General features: G+C 38.4%; 1 protein-coding gene across 1 annotated transcript in view; it reads right to left on the reverse strand.

Annotated features, from left to right (window-relative positions):
* Positions 1 to 20878, reverse strand: part of LOC138662205 (aquaporin-3) — a 43100-nt gene that overhangs the window by 10645 nt on the left and 11577 nt on the right. The window contains exons 2-3 of the mRNA XM_069747529.1: positions 3137 to 3263; positions 527 to 664 (exon numbers count right to left, since the gene is read on the reverse strand). Coding sequence (XP_069603630.1) covers positions 527 to 664; positions 3137 to 3263 — 265 coding nt within the window. The remainder of the gene's footprint in view (positions 1 to 526; positions 665 to 3136; positions 3264 to 20878) is intronic.

Genomic DNA, 20878 nt, shown 5'->3' on the forward strand with positions numbered 1-20878 from the left:
CAGAATAGGGACATTATACCAGGAAGAGCCTAGGATGGGAACATTATTGCAGAATGGGGACATTATACCAGTAAGGGCTTAGGATGGGGACATTATTATAAGATGGGGGACATTATATAACAGCTGTACTTGGTTTGAATAGTCATGTTGTGCTGATTGACTCCTTTTAGAATCAGTGTCAGGATAGTGCACTGACATATGTGATTGCTTATTCTTCTGGCTCATAGAGGAGGTCATCATGGGTGGCCCTTTATTTTGATCTTAGATGCCCTTAAAGGACATATGAATGGTGGGGGGATATAAATTATTCCATATTCATTCAATCAGCAGATCGATTTCATCCACCCCAAGTCTCCCAGACTCGGCTCTTCTGACCATGAGAGTATTGCCTAAAATCATCCAATTCTTCCAAAACTGGCAATGATCTAATGTTTATGTCTTACTCATCTCCTAAATCCATGTTCCCCACCTTTTGGCTTTCCTGCTGACAAACTACAACTCTCAGAATGCCCTGCATTTGACTTACCAAAGTACAGGCCGTAAACGATGCCGGCTCCGAGGAACGCTCCTAGGGTCTGTGCCAAGGTGTACACGGGGAGCTTGATCCAAGGTTCTCTCGCCATTAGGCACAAGGCAAAAGTGACGGCTGGATTCAAATGGCCACCTGCAGAAGACAATGGCATTGTCAGGCACAATGGAAAGAGGACGAGGTCTGTGCAGAATGTCAATACACAAGGTCATCTAAGGATCAATAGTCTGACATCAGTCATCAGGTTCACACAGTTCACCTGCCAATCAAAGGCACACAAACCTAAAAAAAAATCTTCTAGAAGGAGCGTTTCATCTAACATTAACATTCCCTTTATTGCTCGGATACTTTCACCATTATTTTCCATATACATGAATAAACTTGAGGTTTCTATAGCCTAATCCTCTATTAAAGGGGTTGTCCAGGCTTGGAGCTCTAGCTAGTCTATATGACTGTAGACTTGTGAATCCTCACTGTGTGCACTGTCAGGATTCTCCGATGCTGGTAGAGGGCGATTTGCAACATTCCGGCCACATTCCAACTAGTCGTGTCTTACCTTTCTCACTTCACTTGTATTGAGTGAAGCCACGCACGTCTAGTCGGCATGTGACCGCATATATGCAAATTGCGCACCTGTGATCACATGCTCAGCCGCTCCTGGCGCCGGCACCGGAGAATGCTGGAAGTGTGCACACTGCGCGCTGATGGATTCACAAGTCACTGAGTGACTGCGGACTTGAACTTCAAGCTTGGACAACTCCTTTAATATTCTGGTAATTCTGGCAACTGATTTTATTAAAGGGTCTCTGTTTAAAGGACCAGTTTAGCAATCAGCAGATTGCCATGGAGTGGGTTTCTGAAACCCCTTCCCCTCCCTGGGAAAAACTGCAGTTGGTTCAGGGAAAATGTAGTAGTCCATCTGCCACAGAAAGATGCTCATACTTGGGGGCTCTGCTTCTATAGTCATTTTAAAAAGGGGTTGTTGTTTTTTTACTTAAATGCATGAATTTGGGGCTAAAAAAAGCACAAAAAACTTTTTTGCATTATAAAAGTTGCACCTTTTGCCTTTTACTAAGCTCCTCGTTTTTCTGCAGATTGCTGGCTGCAGAATGAGTGCACTGAAAATCTGTCAGTGAGCTAGTTATGGCGAAAGTTACAAAGTGACGAAAGTTTGTAACTCTTTTTATCCATCTTTTTTTTAATTTCCTCTATCCTGATTTATGAGTTCACTGACGCATTCACAGGTGAGAAAAAGGTGGATAAAAGAGCTATAAACAAGATATGGAAAAGTCCATGTAACTCTCCACCGGGTGCACGGGTCACTGCGTTTAATAAGTGGAAAATGAAAAACCATCCAGCTCCCATCATCCAGAGAAATGTGAAATGTCTTTATTGGATATTCCACAGAAATGCAACATCATAGAATAGAAATGGGGGGGAAAAAGCCTTTAAATTCCAAACAGTGCAAAGTTTTAAATGGAACCTAATGTAAAAATAATGTAAAAAATTGTCCCTGAATGTGTCCGTATCCTTCAAAGGGGTTGTGAAGAAAGTCGAATCACTAGTTACTGTACAATGATTATTTTTGCCACTTTCCAAAGTAATTTTCTTTCATTCTGCTTACTGTCAGCGAATAGAAATCATTTTAAGACGCCGAAATTCTGTTTTTCGTTTCTTTTTTTTTTTTTTTTTTTAAAAGAGGGAAAAATACTTAAAGCCGTTTTTTTTTTCATCTATTTAAATGAAAGGAGAAAAAAAGCTAGTAAAAAACACCGAAAAAGTGCAAAAAAAAAAAATGCTGCTGCAAACACTCCACATGTGCATGTACCCGATGCTATGTTCACACGTAGCGGATTTTTCTGCAGCCAAAATCTGCTCTTTTGGCAGTAAAAATGCTGCATTCTTTACTCGGCCCTTTTTTCCCAACTTTTTTGGGTGCAAATGGCCTGCGCCATTTATCTGCAGTATATGTTTAATTAACTTAGTCTTATTCACCAAAAAAGCGACAAACACATTTTTTTTTACACTATTTCTTTTTTTCACTGTTTTCTATAAGTGAAGAATGTTACAAAAACTATGAAAAAATCCACGTGCTACAATTCTCAAAAACAATCGGGAAAAGAAAAAAAGCGTGTGCGTGAGATTTAAGAAATCTTACCTTTTGCTGGAACTGTAAAAGCAGATTTAAAAAAAAAAAGCTTCAAAAAAAGAAGCTGTGTGTGAACATAGCCTAATACTTTGCATTCGCTACAACGTATCCAGTGTAGTCGACGATCTCTTGTGATCTGTGAAATGCCAAAACTAAAGTATCAGGTGCGCAAAGAGGTTTCCTTTGTTTTGATACAATTGTAGCAAACCCTCAGCTCGGTGGTCAGGACAGATTCTGAACGTCTGGATGTTTCCAGCCGCTGACAGTAAGCAGAGGTCTTGACAGTGGTGAGAAACAAGCTGTACAAGTTTTCATTATGCAGCAGAAGCCCCTCTATAGATTTGTCTGCCCCCAAATTGTAACCTAAGGCTGTGACCTTCTACAATGCAGAGGCCAAGGCCAGGGCTAAGAAAATGGCGGCACCTTATGAGGAAGAGGGGTTCACACATTGCTCGTACCTGATACTTGTCCAGCGATGAGGATGCCGAGCATCACAGCAAATCCAAAAGCCAGATTGACCGTCAAGAATTGACCGTGGGAACCTTTACTGAGGACGACCTGCGCAACCGAGCCACAGCCGAACATCTGCAGGACAGAAAGAGACCGGCCATTACTACGTATGTCTCCAAACACAAAACCTCTGCACTCACACAAAGCTAAGAATACCCCTCCCCCCAAAAATAAATGGGGATTACAGAGCAAAATTCCTGAATTGCTTACAATAAAGGTCATGTCATACAGTGACCCCAAAAAGCAGAATAGTGAGTGCAGCTCTGGAGTATAATACAGAATGTAACTCAGGATCAGTAATGTATGTACACAGTGACTGCACCAGCAGAATAGTGAGTGCAGCTCTGGAGTATAATACAGGATGTAACTCAGGATCAGTAATGTAATGTATGTACACAGTGACTGCACCAGCAGAATAGTGAGTGCAGCTCTGGGGTATAATACAGGATGTAACTCAGGATCAGTAATGTATGTACACAGTGACTGCACCAGCAGAATAGTGAGTGCAGCTCTGGGGTATAATACAGGATGTAACTCAGGATCAGTAATGTAATGTATGTACACAGTGACTGCACCAGCAGAATAGTGAGTGCAGCTCTGGAGTATAATACAGGATGTAACTCAGGATCAGTAATGTAATGTATGTACACAGTGACTGCACCAGCAGAATAGTGAGTGCAGCTCTGGAGTATAATATAGGATGTAACTCAGGATCAGTAATGTAATGTATGTACACAGTGACTGCACCAGCAGAATAGTGAGTGCAGCTCTGGAGTATAATACAGGATGTAACTCAGGATCAGTAATGTAATGTATGTACACAGTGACTGCACCAGCAGAATAGTGAGTGCAGCTCTGGGGTATAATACAGGATGTAACTCAGGATCAGTAATGTATGTACACAGTGACTGCACCAGCAGAATAGTGAGTGCAGCTCTGGGGTATAATACAGGATGTAACTCAGGATCAGTAATGTAATGTATGTACACAGTGACTGCACCAGCAGAATAGTGAGTGCAGCTCTGGAGTATAATACAGGATGTCACTCAGGATCAGTAATGTAATGTATGTACACAGTGACTGCACCAGCAGAATAGGGAGTGCAGCTCTGGAGTATAATACAGGATGTCACTCAGGATCAGTAATGTAATGTATGTACACAGTGACTGCACCAGCAGAATAGTGAGTGCAGCTCTGGGGTATAATACAGGATGTAACTCAGGATCAGTAATGTAATGTATGTACACAGTGACTGCACCAGCAGAATAGTGAGTGCAGCTCTGGAGTATAATACAGGATGTAACTCAGGATCAGTAATGTAATGTATGTACGCAGTGACTGCACCAGCAGAATAGTGAGTGCAGCTCTGGGGTATAATACAGGATGTAACTCAGGATCAGTAATGTAATGTATGTACACAGTGACTGCACCAGCAGAATAGTGAGTGCAGCTCTGGGGTATAATACAGGATGTAACTCAGGATCAGTAATGTAATGTATGTACACAGTGACTGCACCAGCAGAATAGTGAGTGCAGCTCTGGAGTATAATACAGGATGTAACTCAGGATCAGTAATGTAATGTATGTACACAGTGACTGCACCAGCAGAATAGTGAGTGCAGCTCTGGGGTATAATACAGGATGTAACTCAGGATCAGTAATGTAATATATGTACACAGTGACTGCACCAGCAGAATAGTGAGTGCAGCTCTGGAGTATAATACAGGATCAGTAATGTAATGTATGTACACAGTGACTGCACCAGCAGAATAGTGAGTGCAGCTCTGGAGTATAATACAGGATGTAACTCAGGATCAGTAATGTAATATATGTACACAGTGACTGCACCAGCAGAATAGTGAGTGCAGCTCTAGGGTATAATACAGGATGTAACTCAGGATCAGTAATGTAATGTATGTACACAGTGACTGCACCAGCAGACTAGTGAGTGCAGCTCTGGAGTATAATACAGAATGTAGCTCAGGATGAGTAATGTGATGTATGTACGCAGTAACTGCACAAGCAGACTAGTGAGTGCAGCTCTGGAGTATAATACAGAATGTAGCTCAGGATCAGTAATGTAATGTATGTACACAGTGACTGCACCAGCAGAATAGTGAGTGCAGCTCTGGAGTATAATACAGAATGTAGCTCAGGATCAGTAATGTAATGTATGTACACAGTGACTGCACCAGCAGAATAGTGAGTGCAGCTCTGGAGTATAATACAGAATGTAGCTCAGTATCAGTAATGTAATGTATGTACACAGTGACTGCACCAGCAGAATAGTGAGTGCAGCTCTGGAGTATAATACAGAATGTAGCTCAGGATCAGTAATGTAATGTATGTACACAGTGACTGCACCAGCAGAATAGTGAGTGCAGCTCTGGAGTATAATACAGAATGTAGCTCAGTATCAGTAATGTAATGTATGTACACAGTGACTGCACCAGCAGAATAGTGAGTGCAGCTCTGGAGTATAACACAGGATGTAACTCAGGATCAGTAATGTAATGTATGTACACAGTGACTGCACCAGCAGAATAGTGAGTGCAGCTCTGGGGTATAATACTGGATGTAACTCAGGATCAGTAAAGTAATGTATGTACACAGGGACTGTACCAGCAGAATAGTGAGTGCTGCTCTGGGGTATAATACAGGATGTAACTCGGGATCAGCAATGTAATGTATGTACACAGTGACTGCACCAGCAGACTAGTGAGTGCAGCTCTGGAGTATAATACAGAATGTAGCTCAGGATCAGTAATGTAATGTAGGTACACAGTGACTGCACCAGCAGAATAGTGAGTGCAGCTCTGGAGTATAATACAGAATGTAGCTCAGGATCAGTAATGTAATGTATGTACACAGTGACTGCACCAGCAGAATAGTGAGTGCAGCTCTGGGGTATAATACAGAATGTAGCTCAGGATCAGTAATGTAATGTATGTACACAGTGACTGCACCAGCAGAATAGTGAGTGCAGCTCTAGGGTATAATACAGGATGTAACTCAGGATCAGTAATGTAATGTATGTACACAGTGACTGCACCAGCAGACTAGTGAGTGCAGCTCTGGAGTATAATACAGAATGTAGCTCAGGATGAGTAATGTGATGTATGTACGCAGTAACTGCACCAGCAGACTAGTGAGTGCAGCTCTGGAGTATAATACAGAATGTAGCTCAGGATCAGTAATGTAATGTATGTACACAGTGACTGCACCAGCAGAATAGTGAGTGCAGCTCTGGAGTATAATACAGAATGTAGCTCAGGATCAGTAATGTAATGTATGTACACAGTGACTGCACCAGCAGAATAGTGAGTGCAGCTCTGGAGTATAATACAGAATGTAGCTCAGTATCAGTAATGTAATGTATGTACACAGTGACTGCACCAGCAGAATAGTGAGTGCAGCTCTGGAGTATAATACAGAATGTAGCTCAGGATCAGTAATGTAATGTATGTACACAGTGACTGCACCAGCAGAATAGTGAGTGCAGCTCTGGAGTATAATACAGAATGTAGCTCAGTATCAGTAATGTAATGTATGTACACAGTGACTGCACCAGCAGAATAGTGAGTGCAGCTCTGGAGTATAACACAGGATGTAACTCAGGATCAGTAATGTAATGTATGTACACAGTGACTGCACCAGCAGAATAGTGAGTGCAGCTCTGGGGTATAATAATGGATGTAACTCAGGATCAGTAACGAAATGTATGTACACAGTGACTGTACCAGCAGAATAGTGAGTGCAGCTCTGGAGTATAATACAGAATGTAGCTCAGGATCAGTAATGTAATGTATGTACACAGTGACTGCACCAGCAGAATAGTGAGTGCAGCTCTGGAGTATAATACAGAATGTAGCTCAGTATCAGTAATGTAATGTATGTACACAGTGACTGCACCAGCAGAATAGTGAGTGCAGCTCTGGAGTATAACACAGGATGTAACTCAGGATCAGTAATGTAATGTATGTACACAGTGACTGCACCAGCAGAATAGTGAGTGCAGCTCTGGGGTATAATACTGGATGTAACTCAGGATCAGTAACGAAATGTATATACACAGTGACTGTACCAGCAGAATAGTGAGTGCAGCTCTGGAGGATAATACAGGATGTAACTCAGGATCAGTAATGTAATGTATGTACACAGTGACTGCACCAGCAGAATAGTGAGTGCAGCTCTGGGGTATAATACAGGATGTAACTCCGGATCAGTAATGTATGTACACAGTGACTGCTCCAGCAGAATAGTGAGTGCAGCTCCGGGGTATAATACAGGATGTAACTCCGGATCAGTAATGTAATGTATGCACATAGTGACTGCACCAGCAGAATAGTGAGAGCAGCTCTGGAGTATAATACAGGATGTAACTCAGGATCAGTAATGTAATGTATGTACACAGTGACTGCTCCAGCAGAATAGTGAGTGCAGCTCTGGAGTATAATACAGGATGTAACTCAGGATCAGTAATGTAATGTATGCACATAGTGACTGCACCAGCAGAATAGTGAGTGCAGCTCTGGAGTATAATACAGGATGTAACTCAGGATCAGTAATGTAATGTATGTACACAGTGACTGCACCAGCAGAATAGTGAGAGCAGCTCTGGAGTATAATACAGGATGTAACTCAGGATCAGTAATGTAATGTATGCACACAGTGACTGCACCAGCAGAATAGTGAGTGCAGCTCTGGGGTATAATACAGGATGTAACTCAGGATCAGTAATGTAATGTATGTACACAGTGACTGCACCAGCAGAATAGTGAGTGCAGCTCTGGAGTATAATACAGGATGTAACTCAGGATCAGTAATGTAATATATGTACACAGTGACTGCACCAGCAGAACAGTGAGAGCAGCTCTGGAGTATAATACAGGATGTAACTCAGGATCAGTAATGTAATGTATGTACACAGTGACTGCACCAGCAGAATAGTGAGTGCAGCTCTGGGGTATAATACAGGATGTAACTCAGGATCAGTAATGTAATGTATGTACACAGTGACTGCACCAGCAGAATAGCGTCATACTTCAGACATTTACATAGGCCATATCAATTATCATATAAACGTTATGAGAAAACAAGATGTGAGCATTCTACAACATCAGCACACTCCTGTTATGAAACTCTCTGTTCTGCTTAGAAGATTCATTTTTTTGATGAATTTATGCAAATATTAAGACTTTTGGAGATATGATGATGATGATGAAAACAGCAATTACCAGAGCAAACGTAGCCCCTGCTAAGCAGACATGGCTCCCGGCCCGGGCTTCGTTTAGCTGCTGAGTAGATGAAGTGCTTGCAGTAAACATGAACTGGTTGCTGCGCTTGTGAAACATTCTGCATTAATCGCTCGCACTCACAGTGATCGCGGATTATATTTACAATCACTTTATCTATTGTGTTCATAAAATACATGAGAGTGACGGGATCATCACTGAGCGTAATGAAGCTGTGATACCTGTCACCATAAATGTCTACAGCTCAGCACATCACTTCATAAACCCATCACACACATCCTGTGGACATCACAGAATAATAGGGGAGAAGACGCTTCCACTTACACAATTGTCAGTTAACTGTTTTCTTCAAAAACATATTATTGTGAAATGAAAAACGGAACATTGGTTGTAATGCAATATGTTTCTGTGGTAAAGAAATAAAAAAACATAAGAGCAAAAACTATGACTAATAATGAGTACAGCATCTGTATCCGTGCAGTAATTATAATCTTGTACATAGGGGCAGTATTATAGTAGTAATATTCTTGCACATAGGAGCAGTATTATAATAGTTATATTCTTGTACATAGGAGCAGTATTATAGTAGTTATATTCTTGTACATAGGGGCAGTATTATAGTAGTTATATTCTTGTACATAGGAGCAGTATTATAGTAGTTATATTCTTGTACATAGGAGCAGTATTATAGTAGTTATATTCTTGTACATAGGAGCAGTATTATAGTAGTTATATTCTTGTATATAGGAGCAGTATTATAGTAGTTATATTCTTGTACATAGGGGCAGTATTATAGTAGTTATATTCATGTACATAGGGGCAGTATTATAGTAGTTATATTCTTGTACATAGGGGCAGTATTATATTAGTTATATTCTTGTACATAGGAGCAGTATTATAGTAGTTATATTCATGTACATAGGGGCAGTATTATAGTAGTTATATTCTTGTACATAGGGGCAGTATTATAGTAGTTATATTCTTGTACATAGGGGCAGTATTATAGTAGTTATATTCTTGTACATAGGAGCAGTATTATAGTAGTTATATTCTTGTACATAGGGGCAGTATTATAGTAGTTATATTCTTGTACATAGGGGCAGTATTATAGTAGTTATATTCTTGTACATAGGAGCAGTACTATAGTAGTTATATTCTTGTACATAGGGGCATTATTATAGTAGTTATATTCGTGTATATAGGAGACAGTATTATAGTAGTTATATTCTTGTACATAGGGGCAGTATTATAGTAGTTATATTCTTGTACATAGGAGCAGTATTATAGTAGTTATATTATTGTACATAGGAGCAGTATTATAGTAGTTATATTCTTGTACACAGCGGCCGTATTATAGTAGTTATATTCTTGTACATAGGGGCAGTATTATAGTAGTTATATTCTTGTACACAGGAGAAGTATTATAGTAGTTATAATCTTGTACATAGGAGCAGTATTATAGTAGTTATATTCTTGTACACAGGAGAAGTATTATAGTAGTTATAATCTTGTACATAGGGGGCAGTATTATAGTAGTTATATTCTTGTACACAGGAGCAGTATTATGGTAGATATATTCTTGTACATTGGAGCAGTATTATAGTAGTTATATTCTTGTACACAGGAGAAGTATTATATTAGTTATAATCTTGTACATAGGGGCAGTATTATTGTAGTTATATTCTTGTACATAGGAGCAGTATTATGGTAGATATATTCTTGTATAGAGAGGCAGTATTATAGTAGTTGTATTCTTGTACATAGGAGCAGCATTATAGTAGTTATATTCTTGTACATTGGAGCAGTATTATAGTAGTTATATTCTTGTACACAGGAGAAGTATTATATTAGTTATAATCTTGTACATAGGGGCAGTATTATTGTAGTTATATTCTTGTACATAGGAGCAGTATTATGGTAGATATATTCTTGTATAGAGAGGCAGTATTATAGTAGTTGTATTCTTGTACATAGAAATAGTATTATAGTAGTTATATTCTTGTACATAGGGGCAGCATTATAGTAGTTATATTCTTGTACATTGGAGCAGTATTCTAGTAGTTTTATTCTTGTACATAGGAGCAGTATTATAGTAGTTATATTCTTGTACATAGGGGGCAGTATTATAGTAGTTATATTCTTGTACATAGGGACAGTATTATAGTAGTTATATTCTTGTACATAGGAGCAGTATTATAGTAGTTATATTCTTATACATAGGGGCAGTATTATAGTAGTTATATTCTTGTACATAGGGGCAGTATTATAGTAGTTATATTCTTGTACATAGGAGCAGTATTATAGTAGTTATATTCTTATACATAGGGGCAGTATTATAGTAGTTATATTCTTGTACATGGGGCAGTATTATATTAGTTATATTCTTGTACATAGGGGCAGTATTATAGTAGTTATATTCTTGTACATAGGAGCAGTATTATAGTAGTTATATTCTTGTACATAGGGGCAGTATTATAGTAGTTATATTCTTGTACATAGGGGCAGTATTATAGTAGTTATATTCTTGTACATAGGAGCAGTATTATAGCAGTTATATTCTTGTACATAGGGGCAGTATTATAGTAGTTATATTCTTGTACATAGGGGCAGTATTATAGTAGTTATATTCTTGTACATAGGGGCAGTATTATAGTAGTTATATTCTTGTACATAGGGGGCAGTATTATAGTAGTTATATTCTTGTACATAGGGGGCAGTATTATAGTAGTTATATTCTTGTACATAGGGGGCAGTATTATAGTAGTTATATTCTTGTACATAGGGGGCAGTATTATAGTAGTTATATTCTTGTACATAGGGAGCAGTATTATAGTAGTTATATTCTTGTACATAGGGAGCAGTATTATAGTAGTTATATTCTTGTACATAAGAGCAGTATTATAGTAGTTATACTCTTGTACATAGGGGCAGTATTATAGTAGTTATATTCTTGTACATAGAGGCAGTATTATAGTAGTTATATTCTTGTCCATAGGAGCAGTATTATAGTAGTTATATTCTTGTACATAGGAGCAGTATTATAGTAGTTATATTCTGTATATAGGAGCAGTATTATAGTAGTTATATTCTTGTACATAGGGGCAGTATTATAGTAGTTATATTCTTGTACATAGGAGCAGTATTATAGTAGTTTTATTCTTGTACATAGGGGGCAGTATTATAGTAGTTATATTCTTGTACATAGGAGCAGTATTATAGTAGTTATGTTCTTGTACATAGGAGCAGTATTATAATAGTTATATTCTTGTACATAGGGGCAGTATTATAGTAGTTATATTCTTGTACATAGGGGCAGTATTATAGTAGTTATATTCTTGTACATAGGGGCAGTATTATAGTAGTTATATTCTTGTACATAGGGGGCAGTATTATAGTAGATATATTCTTGTACATAGGAGCAGTATTATAGTAGATATATTCCTGTACATAAGAGCAGTATTATAGTAGTTTTATTCTTGTACATAGGAGCAGAATTATAGTAGTTATATTCTTGTACATAGGAGCAGTATTTTAGTAGTTATATTCTTGTACATAGGGGCAGTATTATAGTAGTTATATTCTTGTACATAGGGGCAGTATTATAGTAGTTATATTCTTGTACATAGGAGCAGTATTATAGTAGTTATATTCTTGTACATAGGGGCAGTATTATAGTAGTTATATTCTTGTACATAGGAGCAGTATTATAGTAGATATATTCCTGTACATAAGAGCAGTATTATAGTAGTTTTATTCTTGTACATAGGAGCAGAATTATAGTAGTTATATTCTTGTATATAGGATCAGTATTATTGTAGTTATATACTTGTACATAGATAACAGTATTATAGGAGTACATTATATTACACATAATCGTATATATTGTGAGTGACTTTATGTACCCCTTTATACATGTTCTGTTCACTGGCAGTAAACAAATCACCAATTATTATGTCCGCTCACAGACATGACATGCAATGTATAGCACTTGGACTAATGTACATGTGAGTAGCACATAACACAGTCAGTCAATAGACCCCATTGTGCTCTAATGTGTAGTCAATGGAAAATAACAAACTTATAGATTGGGCAAACAAAGGCTACTTGAGAAACTTTACAGACTTGTGACATGTTGCAGCTAATGATCTCTTAAACACATTACCCCAAAGTCACTTTATTTCCTGGCGGGGTCAATTAGTTCTTTATAATTTGATAAATGGAGAGTGGAATATTTTTGGCTTGGCAGCCGGCCGTCAGTGCCAGCCTGCTGTGGATCCTGTCCTTGTTTGCTGAGTGAGGATCCTGTTGGGCATGAGTCCATATGAAAGCTGAGACTGCATTGTATGATGTGTGCAGAGGACTGTTTGGTGAGTGTGATGTGGCACCGCTACATGGACTCATGTAGACAATACAATATTTAGGAGTGGAAAATTTCACGTCATGGCAAATTCCAAAAAACATACACAAAAACTGTGAGCGCCGTTCAGTGGGTCCATCAACTCTGCCACCATAGAGAATCAATTCTTTAGCGTTTATGAGGTTTTTTCCTTGTGAACTGAGCCTCATTGGATGAGCTTGGTCATCTTTTCGGAAGCAGTACTCTCTGACAGCAATGCCCAATGGCAGCCCTGACCCGACCACAGGTAGAAGTCATACTTCCAACTCACTTGGTTCCTTCATAAAATGTTATGGAGTTCCATTAATTAAATGGCAGTGAAACTTTTTTGCTTCTTTTGGTTTCTTATTCCTGGGAAAGAAGCCACTCGTCTCTGCCCAAAGTGAGTAGAAGACATGAACCTCAAGTTCCTCCCCTCGACCTTTCCTTCCTTTATCCTCAGTGACCGAGAACCTCCACTCTCCAGGGACTTCCTCTGACTTATTTATGGATTTGTCAATAATATTTTATCTTCCATTAACGAATAATATTGGGATGAAAAAGATTTGAAGGGATTGCATAATGTTGAGCAAATCCATCTGATCATGAGTAACCATGTCAATGGGCTAAAGAGTGTCTAAGGGGGCCAGACTTTGGATGGGCTAATTCTGACCTGTCTTGGCTTAATTCAACGGAAACACCAACACTTAGAGCAATCTTATCTTAAGATTCTCCAAGAAGACCAAAGGAGGAGTCAAAACTCTCAAAGAAGTTCACTTATTTGCAATTTCCATCCTCCAATTGTCTAAAACTTTTCTTCTAAATTTAACAAAAGCCATATGTCCACGTCCATAAAAAGACTGATACAGAAGCTGGAGGGCATGTGGCTTCCTTGAAGTCTAGAGATGCATACCCATAGTACGGTGTGACGGAACCTGAGACAAGGAATGTGACTGTGCCATCCCAGTTATGCCAGGCACTAAACTATATATACACTCAGGTTATCAGGATAAAGGCCAATAGCTGCAGAAGAATTCAGACACCATACAGCAAGCCTCAGGCTTCAGACCATAAGTGGATACATAGATAGGTAGATAGATAGATAGATAGATAGATAGATAGATAGATAGATAGATAGATAGATAGATAGATAATAGATAGATAGATAGATAGATAGATAATAGATAGATAGATAGATAGATAATAGATAGATAGATAATAGATAGATAGATAGATAGATAGATAGATAGATAATAGATAGATAGATAGATAGATAGATAGATAGATAATAGATAGATAGATAATAGATAGATAATAGATAATAGATAGATAGATAGATAGATAATAGATAGATAGATAGATAGATAGATAGATAGATAGATAGATAGATAGATAATAGATAGATAGATAGATAGATAGATAGATAGATAGATAGATAGATATATAGATAGATAGATGATAGATAGATAATAGATAGATAGATAGATAATAGGTAGATAAATGATAGATAGGAGATAGATAATAGATAGATAGATAATAGGTAGATAGATAGATAATAGATAGATAATAGATAGATAATAGATAGATGATAGACAGATAATAGATAGATAATAGATAGATGGATATATGATAGATAATAGATAGATAATAGATAGATAGATAATAGATAGATGATAGACAGATAATAGATAGATAATAGATAGAAAATAGATAGATGATAGATAGATAGATGATAGATAGATAGATAGATGATAGATAGATAGATAGATACATAATGGATAGATAATAGGTGATAGATAGATAGATAATAGATAGAAAGATAGATAGATAGATAGATAGATAGATAGATAGATAGATAGATAGATAGATAGATAGATGATAGATAGATCGATGATAGATAGATAATAGATAGATACATAATGGATAGATAATAGGTGATAGATAGATAGATAGATAGATAGATAGATAGATAGATAGATAGATAGATAGATAATAGGTGATAGAAAATAGATAGATAATAGATAGATGATAGAAAATAGATAGATTGCAGGGGAACTACCGGACCTTTCATTTCTACTTTATGACCTTCTGAAATCAGGTAGATATTGTTAGTTGTATCTGTACTGGTATTTTTAATGAATAGTAATAAAAGTTTATCTTTTTATTGTACGCTATGGTTCTCTTCATTAATGTCCACTGTCTGATCACAATAGGGCATTTTGTGGTGATAATTGCTTTGAATTGCCATTGCCAATTAATATTTTTGGACGATTTCTTGGTAATCTCATAGATAGATAGATAATAGATAGAAAATAGATAGAAAATAGATAGATAGATAGATAATAAATAGATAGATAATAGATAGATACATAATAGATAGATACATAATAGATAATAGATAAAAGATGATAGATAGATAGCTAGATAGATAGATAGATAGATAGATAAAAGATGATTGGTAGATAGATAGATAGATGATAGATAGATGATAGATAGGAGATAGATAATAGATAGATAGATAATAGATAGATAGATGATAGATAGGAGATAGATAATAGATAGATAGATGATACATAATAGATAAATGATAGATAATAGATAGATAGATAATAGATAGATAATACATAGATGGATAACAGATCATAGATAATAGATATATAGATAATAGATAGATGATAGATAAATAGATGATAGATAGATAATAGATAGGAAACAAAAAATGGAGGCAGCACACCAGTATAAGGTGAAAACAATGCTTATTTAATAGCCCATAGAGGCGATGTTTCGGCTTGAGAAAGGCTCTCAGTCCTTGAGCCGAACCATCGCCACTATGGCCTATTACCATAAATAAGCACTTTTTTCACCTTATACTGATTTGCTGCCTCCATTTTTTGTCTCTTATATAGAGGTTTGGTTGCGACCTTGGAGGCACGGCACCCAGACACACTGTTGCCTGCTGCTGCTTTTCTCTTTTTTCTTTTTAGATAATAGATAGATATGGCAGAACTGTGAATGCAGCTCTGGATGTGACTGGAGTATATGCATTGCCTGCAGATTTACGTAGCTGAGAAGTAGAATTTATATATGACAAAAAACAGAAATTGGTGAAGATTTTTTTCAAAGACGTCATCACAGTTGACCTTTAAAAGGTATCAACCACTGAGGTTTTTTTTTATTTTTATTTATTTTTTTCAAAAGTCTTAGAAACTGATGCCTTTTACTGTAGGAGAGTTTCCAGCATGGGACATCCGCTTAGGATGACTCCGGATGAATAGATGAGTCTCTTTTCACTAATTTCTAAGACATCCCTAAGAAACCCCCCAGTTTCCCGTTGCTCACCATTGCACTGGCCATAGCTAATGGTGGACATAAACCATACACTGGTATAACTGGGATTCTCCTAATTCCTCAGTGACTTAGAGGAGCTTTCATGAACCTAAAACTCTTCACCTATAATGTATACACAGCGATCAGCAGATTAAATATCATGGCTTCCTGCCCAGACAGAAACTGGAATTTATTAATCTTTTTTAATTGTTCCTTGCATTGCAAAAGAATGGTAGATAACACACGGATGGCATGCAGCATGAAACCGGTGACGTAGGAGAAGAAAGTGGGCAAGGCTGGCATCGCTGTGCAACATTGCTATATATTAATATCAGGACTTCGGGAAAGTTGGATATCGCAGAGGTCAGAAGAGGACAAGCCAAGGATTTCTATTTACTTGTGATTTGGGAGTTTTTTGGGAGGAAATATTCTTATTTAGGATTTCTTCCGCTTTGGACACAGGCCTGGCATCTTATTTTACAGACAAGTTTAATCTCCACCTTTTCGACTTTAGTAAAGGTTCTTTTGGACTTGACCAATCAAATTCATGCAATTATGAACTTTTAGAGCTATGCCTCCAGTGGCCAAAAATGATACTGCAGCTTCTATGGTCGACTTATGAATGGCAATATTTCTTACACCAGGTTTCCTTAAAGTGACACGTCTCGGTCAAAATTGGTCATTGACCTCCACCTCTTGCCTTTTCTATAACACATTTTTCCCACCACCTTCCCCCCTTCCTCTTAAATTATAGGCTGCACCCACCACCTCATACTACTATTATGCAATGTTGTGCCCCCACCTCAGTGACAAAGTGTCCTCCACCCTTTCCTCTCATTGCTCAATTCACAGATTTGTGCACTGTGATCATTTTTCCAAAAAAACAACACTGAGTCACTGTGCACTGTCACCTCGCCATCACGAACTTCACCGTTTCATGACCATCACACCCACGTCCTAGCAGATCACATCAAAGCTTCTCTATAAAGTTCTTATGACCCTTGTCATTTTTCCAGGGCGACTTGCAAACATTTAAAGCTGAATCTTGATAAAAGTTTATGGCCCAGGTGGCAAAGTCGAGACAAGTGCAAAAATGAAATAAAAACAATACTTTTATAACCTTCACCTTTCCAAATGTGTCCGCAAGGGAGAACATTACCCCCTAAAATAAGACCTACCCTGTATATAAAACTTCCTGTATCGTCATGTTCTGCCAAATTCTGTTTAGCAATTTATTCGCTAAATCTGAGAATCTTGGGTGATAGTCGAGGAAATCTTGGTGCCGTAGTGGCTGTCATACAAGATGTCACTGATCTTTAACTTTCGGACCATAACTAACCATTCAGGAGACTGGGAAAATAGTAAAAGTTAAACTGGCGTCCATATTTCCAGAAGTAGGAGTAGTGTGGGGGGGATTTTTTATTTATTTAGTGCATGTATTTTTCGCAAAATATAAGTTTAATGAAAAAGTATAATTTTAATTCTGCATCCTCTATGTATCATAGAACATAGCATTCTGTAGAATGAGTTAATGGGGTTTTTCCAAGATATTAAGTTATTCCCTACAGAGGCATGCTCTTGAGATCACGGAGAGTCCCAGTGGTCAGATTTTGATGATCCAGCTATGCTAATGGTTGGGGATGACTTTCTGTCTTGGTAAAAGTGAATTTGTCTGTGGCTCCTTTTGATGGCAGACTTGTAATATATAAGAACATTTTGGAGAGAAGAGATGATGGTTACAAGCCTTTCAGTCAGAACAAGCCCATTGGCAAATTTACTGATAGCTCGTTCTGCAGTTTTCTATGTACTGTGATTCATAGAAGCTGTTGAAGACAAATGGTGCAATATTTTTATTGAAACCCTAGCCAAAAATGCACATAATTAAGCACAAACAAAAGTTTCAACACATACTTTACTTAAATACCTAACACCTAGTGTGTTGACTCTGCTGATGACAATAGTACATGCAGTAAATCATTATACAACCTCAGTTTAGAGTATGTGTTGTATCCAATCGTCCAGCTTTATCAGGCCGGGTAACTGTAAGTGCTCAACCCTGTGATGGGTTTCCTTCTACTTTGAAAACAGGAGGAAAATGTTTCTTCTACTGAAGCAAATTACCCGAAATGTTTAAAACATTTTATACTGAAGGTGCAACAGCAACAGGAAAGTGGCCAAGCTCCTTTAAATGTTGCACATTTGCAATATTTATTATCAGTGCCTTTTTTACCATCTTTATTTTGTCAACTAACAATATAGGACTGATCAAAATCCAAATTAAGTCTGTGTACTGGTGGGACCTTGATCTACTTACTCCATGATACTCAACCATACGAAATCCAGAAAAGTGGGGGATGACCAATGTGGCAACAGTTTCCAAAGTGAAACCCCTAAACTGGGCATGGAATATTCCTAATAATTTCAAATTCATGTCTCCACCTTACAGGATCAGGGTCATATACAGATACTATGTGTTTCTTTGGGGGGTAATATGTATACAGACTAGAGAACGTATACAGATCTGTTACACTGTGTCATTGTCACACTATAACTGTCTTCGGTAAAGAAAGGCGCCTCTAACTGTCCCTGAAACTGGGACCGTAACTATTCCTGTCCCAGGGGAACTCTTGATGGTAGAGAGGCCTGAGTCTCCGATCTTACTATACTCCTGGAATGCCCTAAGCTGCCCACTCCCCCTCCAGATATGTTAGTGTATAAACACATAAGACAAACAGGGATAACAAAAAGCAACTTGCATACAAAAACACTCGTCAAGGGTAGGGAGGAATAAAGGGAATGATAGGAAGGTACAAATCAAATGGTGATAGGATTATGGAGAAAACATACACTCAAAAACAGCAGACAACAATCTCCAGCAGCAACTATGAACTCCAACTTCAGCACATCAACTCCAGCAAGCCAGGAAGTAGAACTTTGAGGGTATGTGTCCATGGTCCGGAAACCAAGCGCTTTGGACGCAGCGGATACCCCACTCCGCCCAAAGAGCTGTCCCCTTTTGTACACGCAGTGATTCCGCCTGTATTCATTGAACACAGGCAGAATCACTGCATCCTATATATAGACTGTTATTTATTTTGCGGAGACTGAGCGTCTCCGCAAGATAAATGGACATGCTGCGGTCTATAATGACGCACCGCATGTCCGGTTATGCAGGTCTGCCACCTGCGTATTTGCACGCATAGTGGAGATGGGATTTTATACAATCCCCTCCACTATGCTCTAACATCTGGAACATCTGAAGGAATGCACCCCGTGGAAACATACCCTCACAGGTTGGGATGAAAAGGTCTCGCCAGGGAGAAAATGAGAAGGTCAGGAGCAGCTGTGAGATTTCTAACCGGCATACAAAGAGTCATTAACCTCTTCAGCGCCTAAGGAAACAAAGTCCATTTAGTATGAGGAACAAAACACAAAGGCTAAATGGAAGTCCTGCGATTCCCAATACATAATGATCGCCTAACCCCAGATCTCCCACACCAGGGAGAGTCATGTAATAGCTGTAGTCCTGAACATGAGAGAGGTTTGTGCTGATCATAGAGAATTGACTACACTTATACATTATAACAAAATTACAGCTGTGTGAGGAGGACTAGGACACATTCTCAGCCTGTGAATGCAAATAGGTATTTTATTTATAGATGAAACAGAGATCATGAAAATAGTAAGGAATTGCTCCACATAGATGTACAGGTAGCGGATGCAGTTTACAGCTCCTCTGGCTCAGAGCTTTGTATATCAGGAGGTATTAACACCCCAACTCAACTCTTTATGTGCATCTTATAGGTTTTTTCCTGTGCCAAATGCAAATTATAACATAAAGTTTGTTCTTCAATCGCACTTTTGTTGGCAGTCCTCTGATGTTGATTTTGGCACAGATCTGGACACTAAGAGGAGTTCTTAAAGTGCACATGAGCTGGAATGAACCTGTTCTTCATGTGCCATGTCCAAAACCATTTGTGAAATCTCATCTTAAACTACATACAGGTGTTAGTTAACTCATTCATCTCCAGAAGGGCTGCAATTAGTTCTTTCCACCTCACTTGAAATGCTTAAAGCCCAACATAAAGCTTCTTTCTTGCATATTTGTGTAGGGATTTTCTTCTTCATTTGCCACTCTGTGCATTCGACTTCACATAGCTACTTTGCAGCAGCACTTGCTTCTCCTCAGTGCTGCAGACCCCTCCTTCCCTCTCACTGTGCTCTAAACTAGCCCCATCTCTCTGATCTCTAGTTATCATCAAGCTAATTTTAAGAGAATCTGTCACCCCCTGGGATGTTGTTACGCTATTACTATGGGCATACAGGTAATAGAATGTTTAAACTAGTCTTACTTGTATGCCTCACAGCTGCAGAGTAGATGTTGAGAAATGCACTTTTAATCTTTTATGTTAATGACTAGATGGTGGCCCGATTCTAACACATCGGGTGTTCTAGAATATGTATGTAGTTTATTTATGAAGTTTTCAGAACAATGCAATTTATGCACAGGATTCGGCCGGCCTGGCGCGACCAATTAGCGAAGCGTGGTTCAAATTCTGCGCCAATTCACAGCCGGACTGCGCCTGTCGCTGATTGGTCATGCCTGGTCACGAACAATCAGTGAAGCCAGGGCCGGCTCCAGGTTTTTGAGGGCCCCGGGCGAAAGAGTCTCAGTGGGCCCCCCTCTTTAACACATACCACGATTCATGATGCACAGATACAGCAGAGAAATA

Source organism: Ranitomeya imitator, chromosome 1 (genome assembly GCF_032444005.1).
Source record: "Ranitomeya imitator isolate aRanImi1 chromosome 1, aRanImi1.pri, whole genome shotgun sequence".
NCBI classification, from domain to species: Eukaryota; Metazoa; Chordata; class Amphibia; order Anura; family Dendrobatidae; genus Ranitomeya; species Ranitomeya imitator.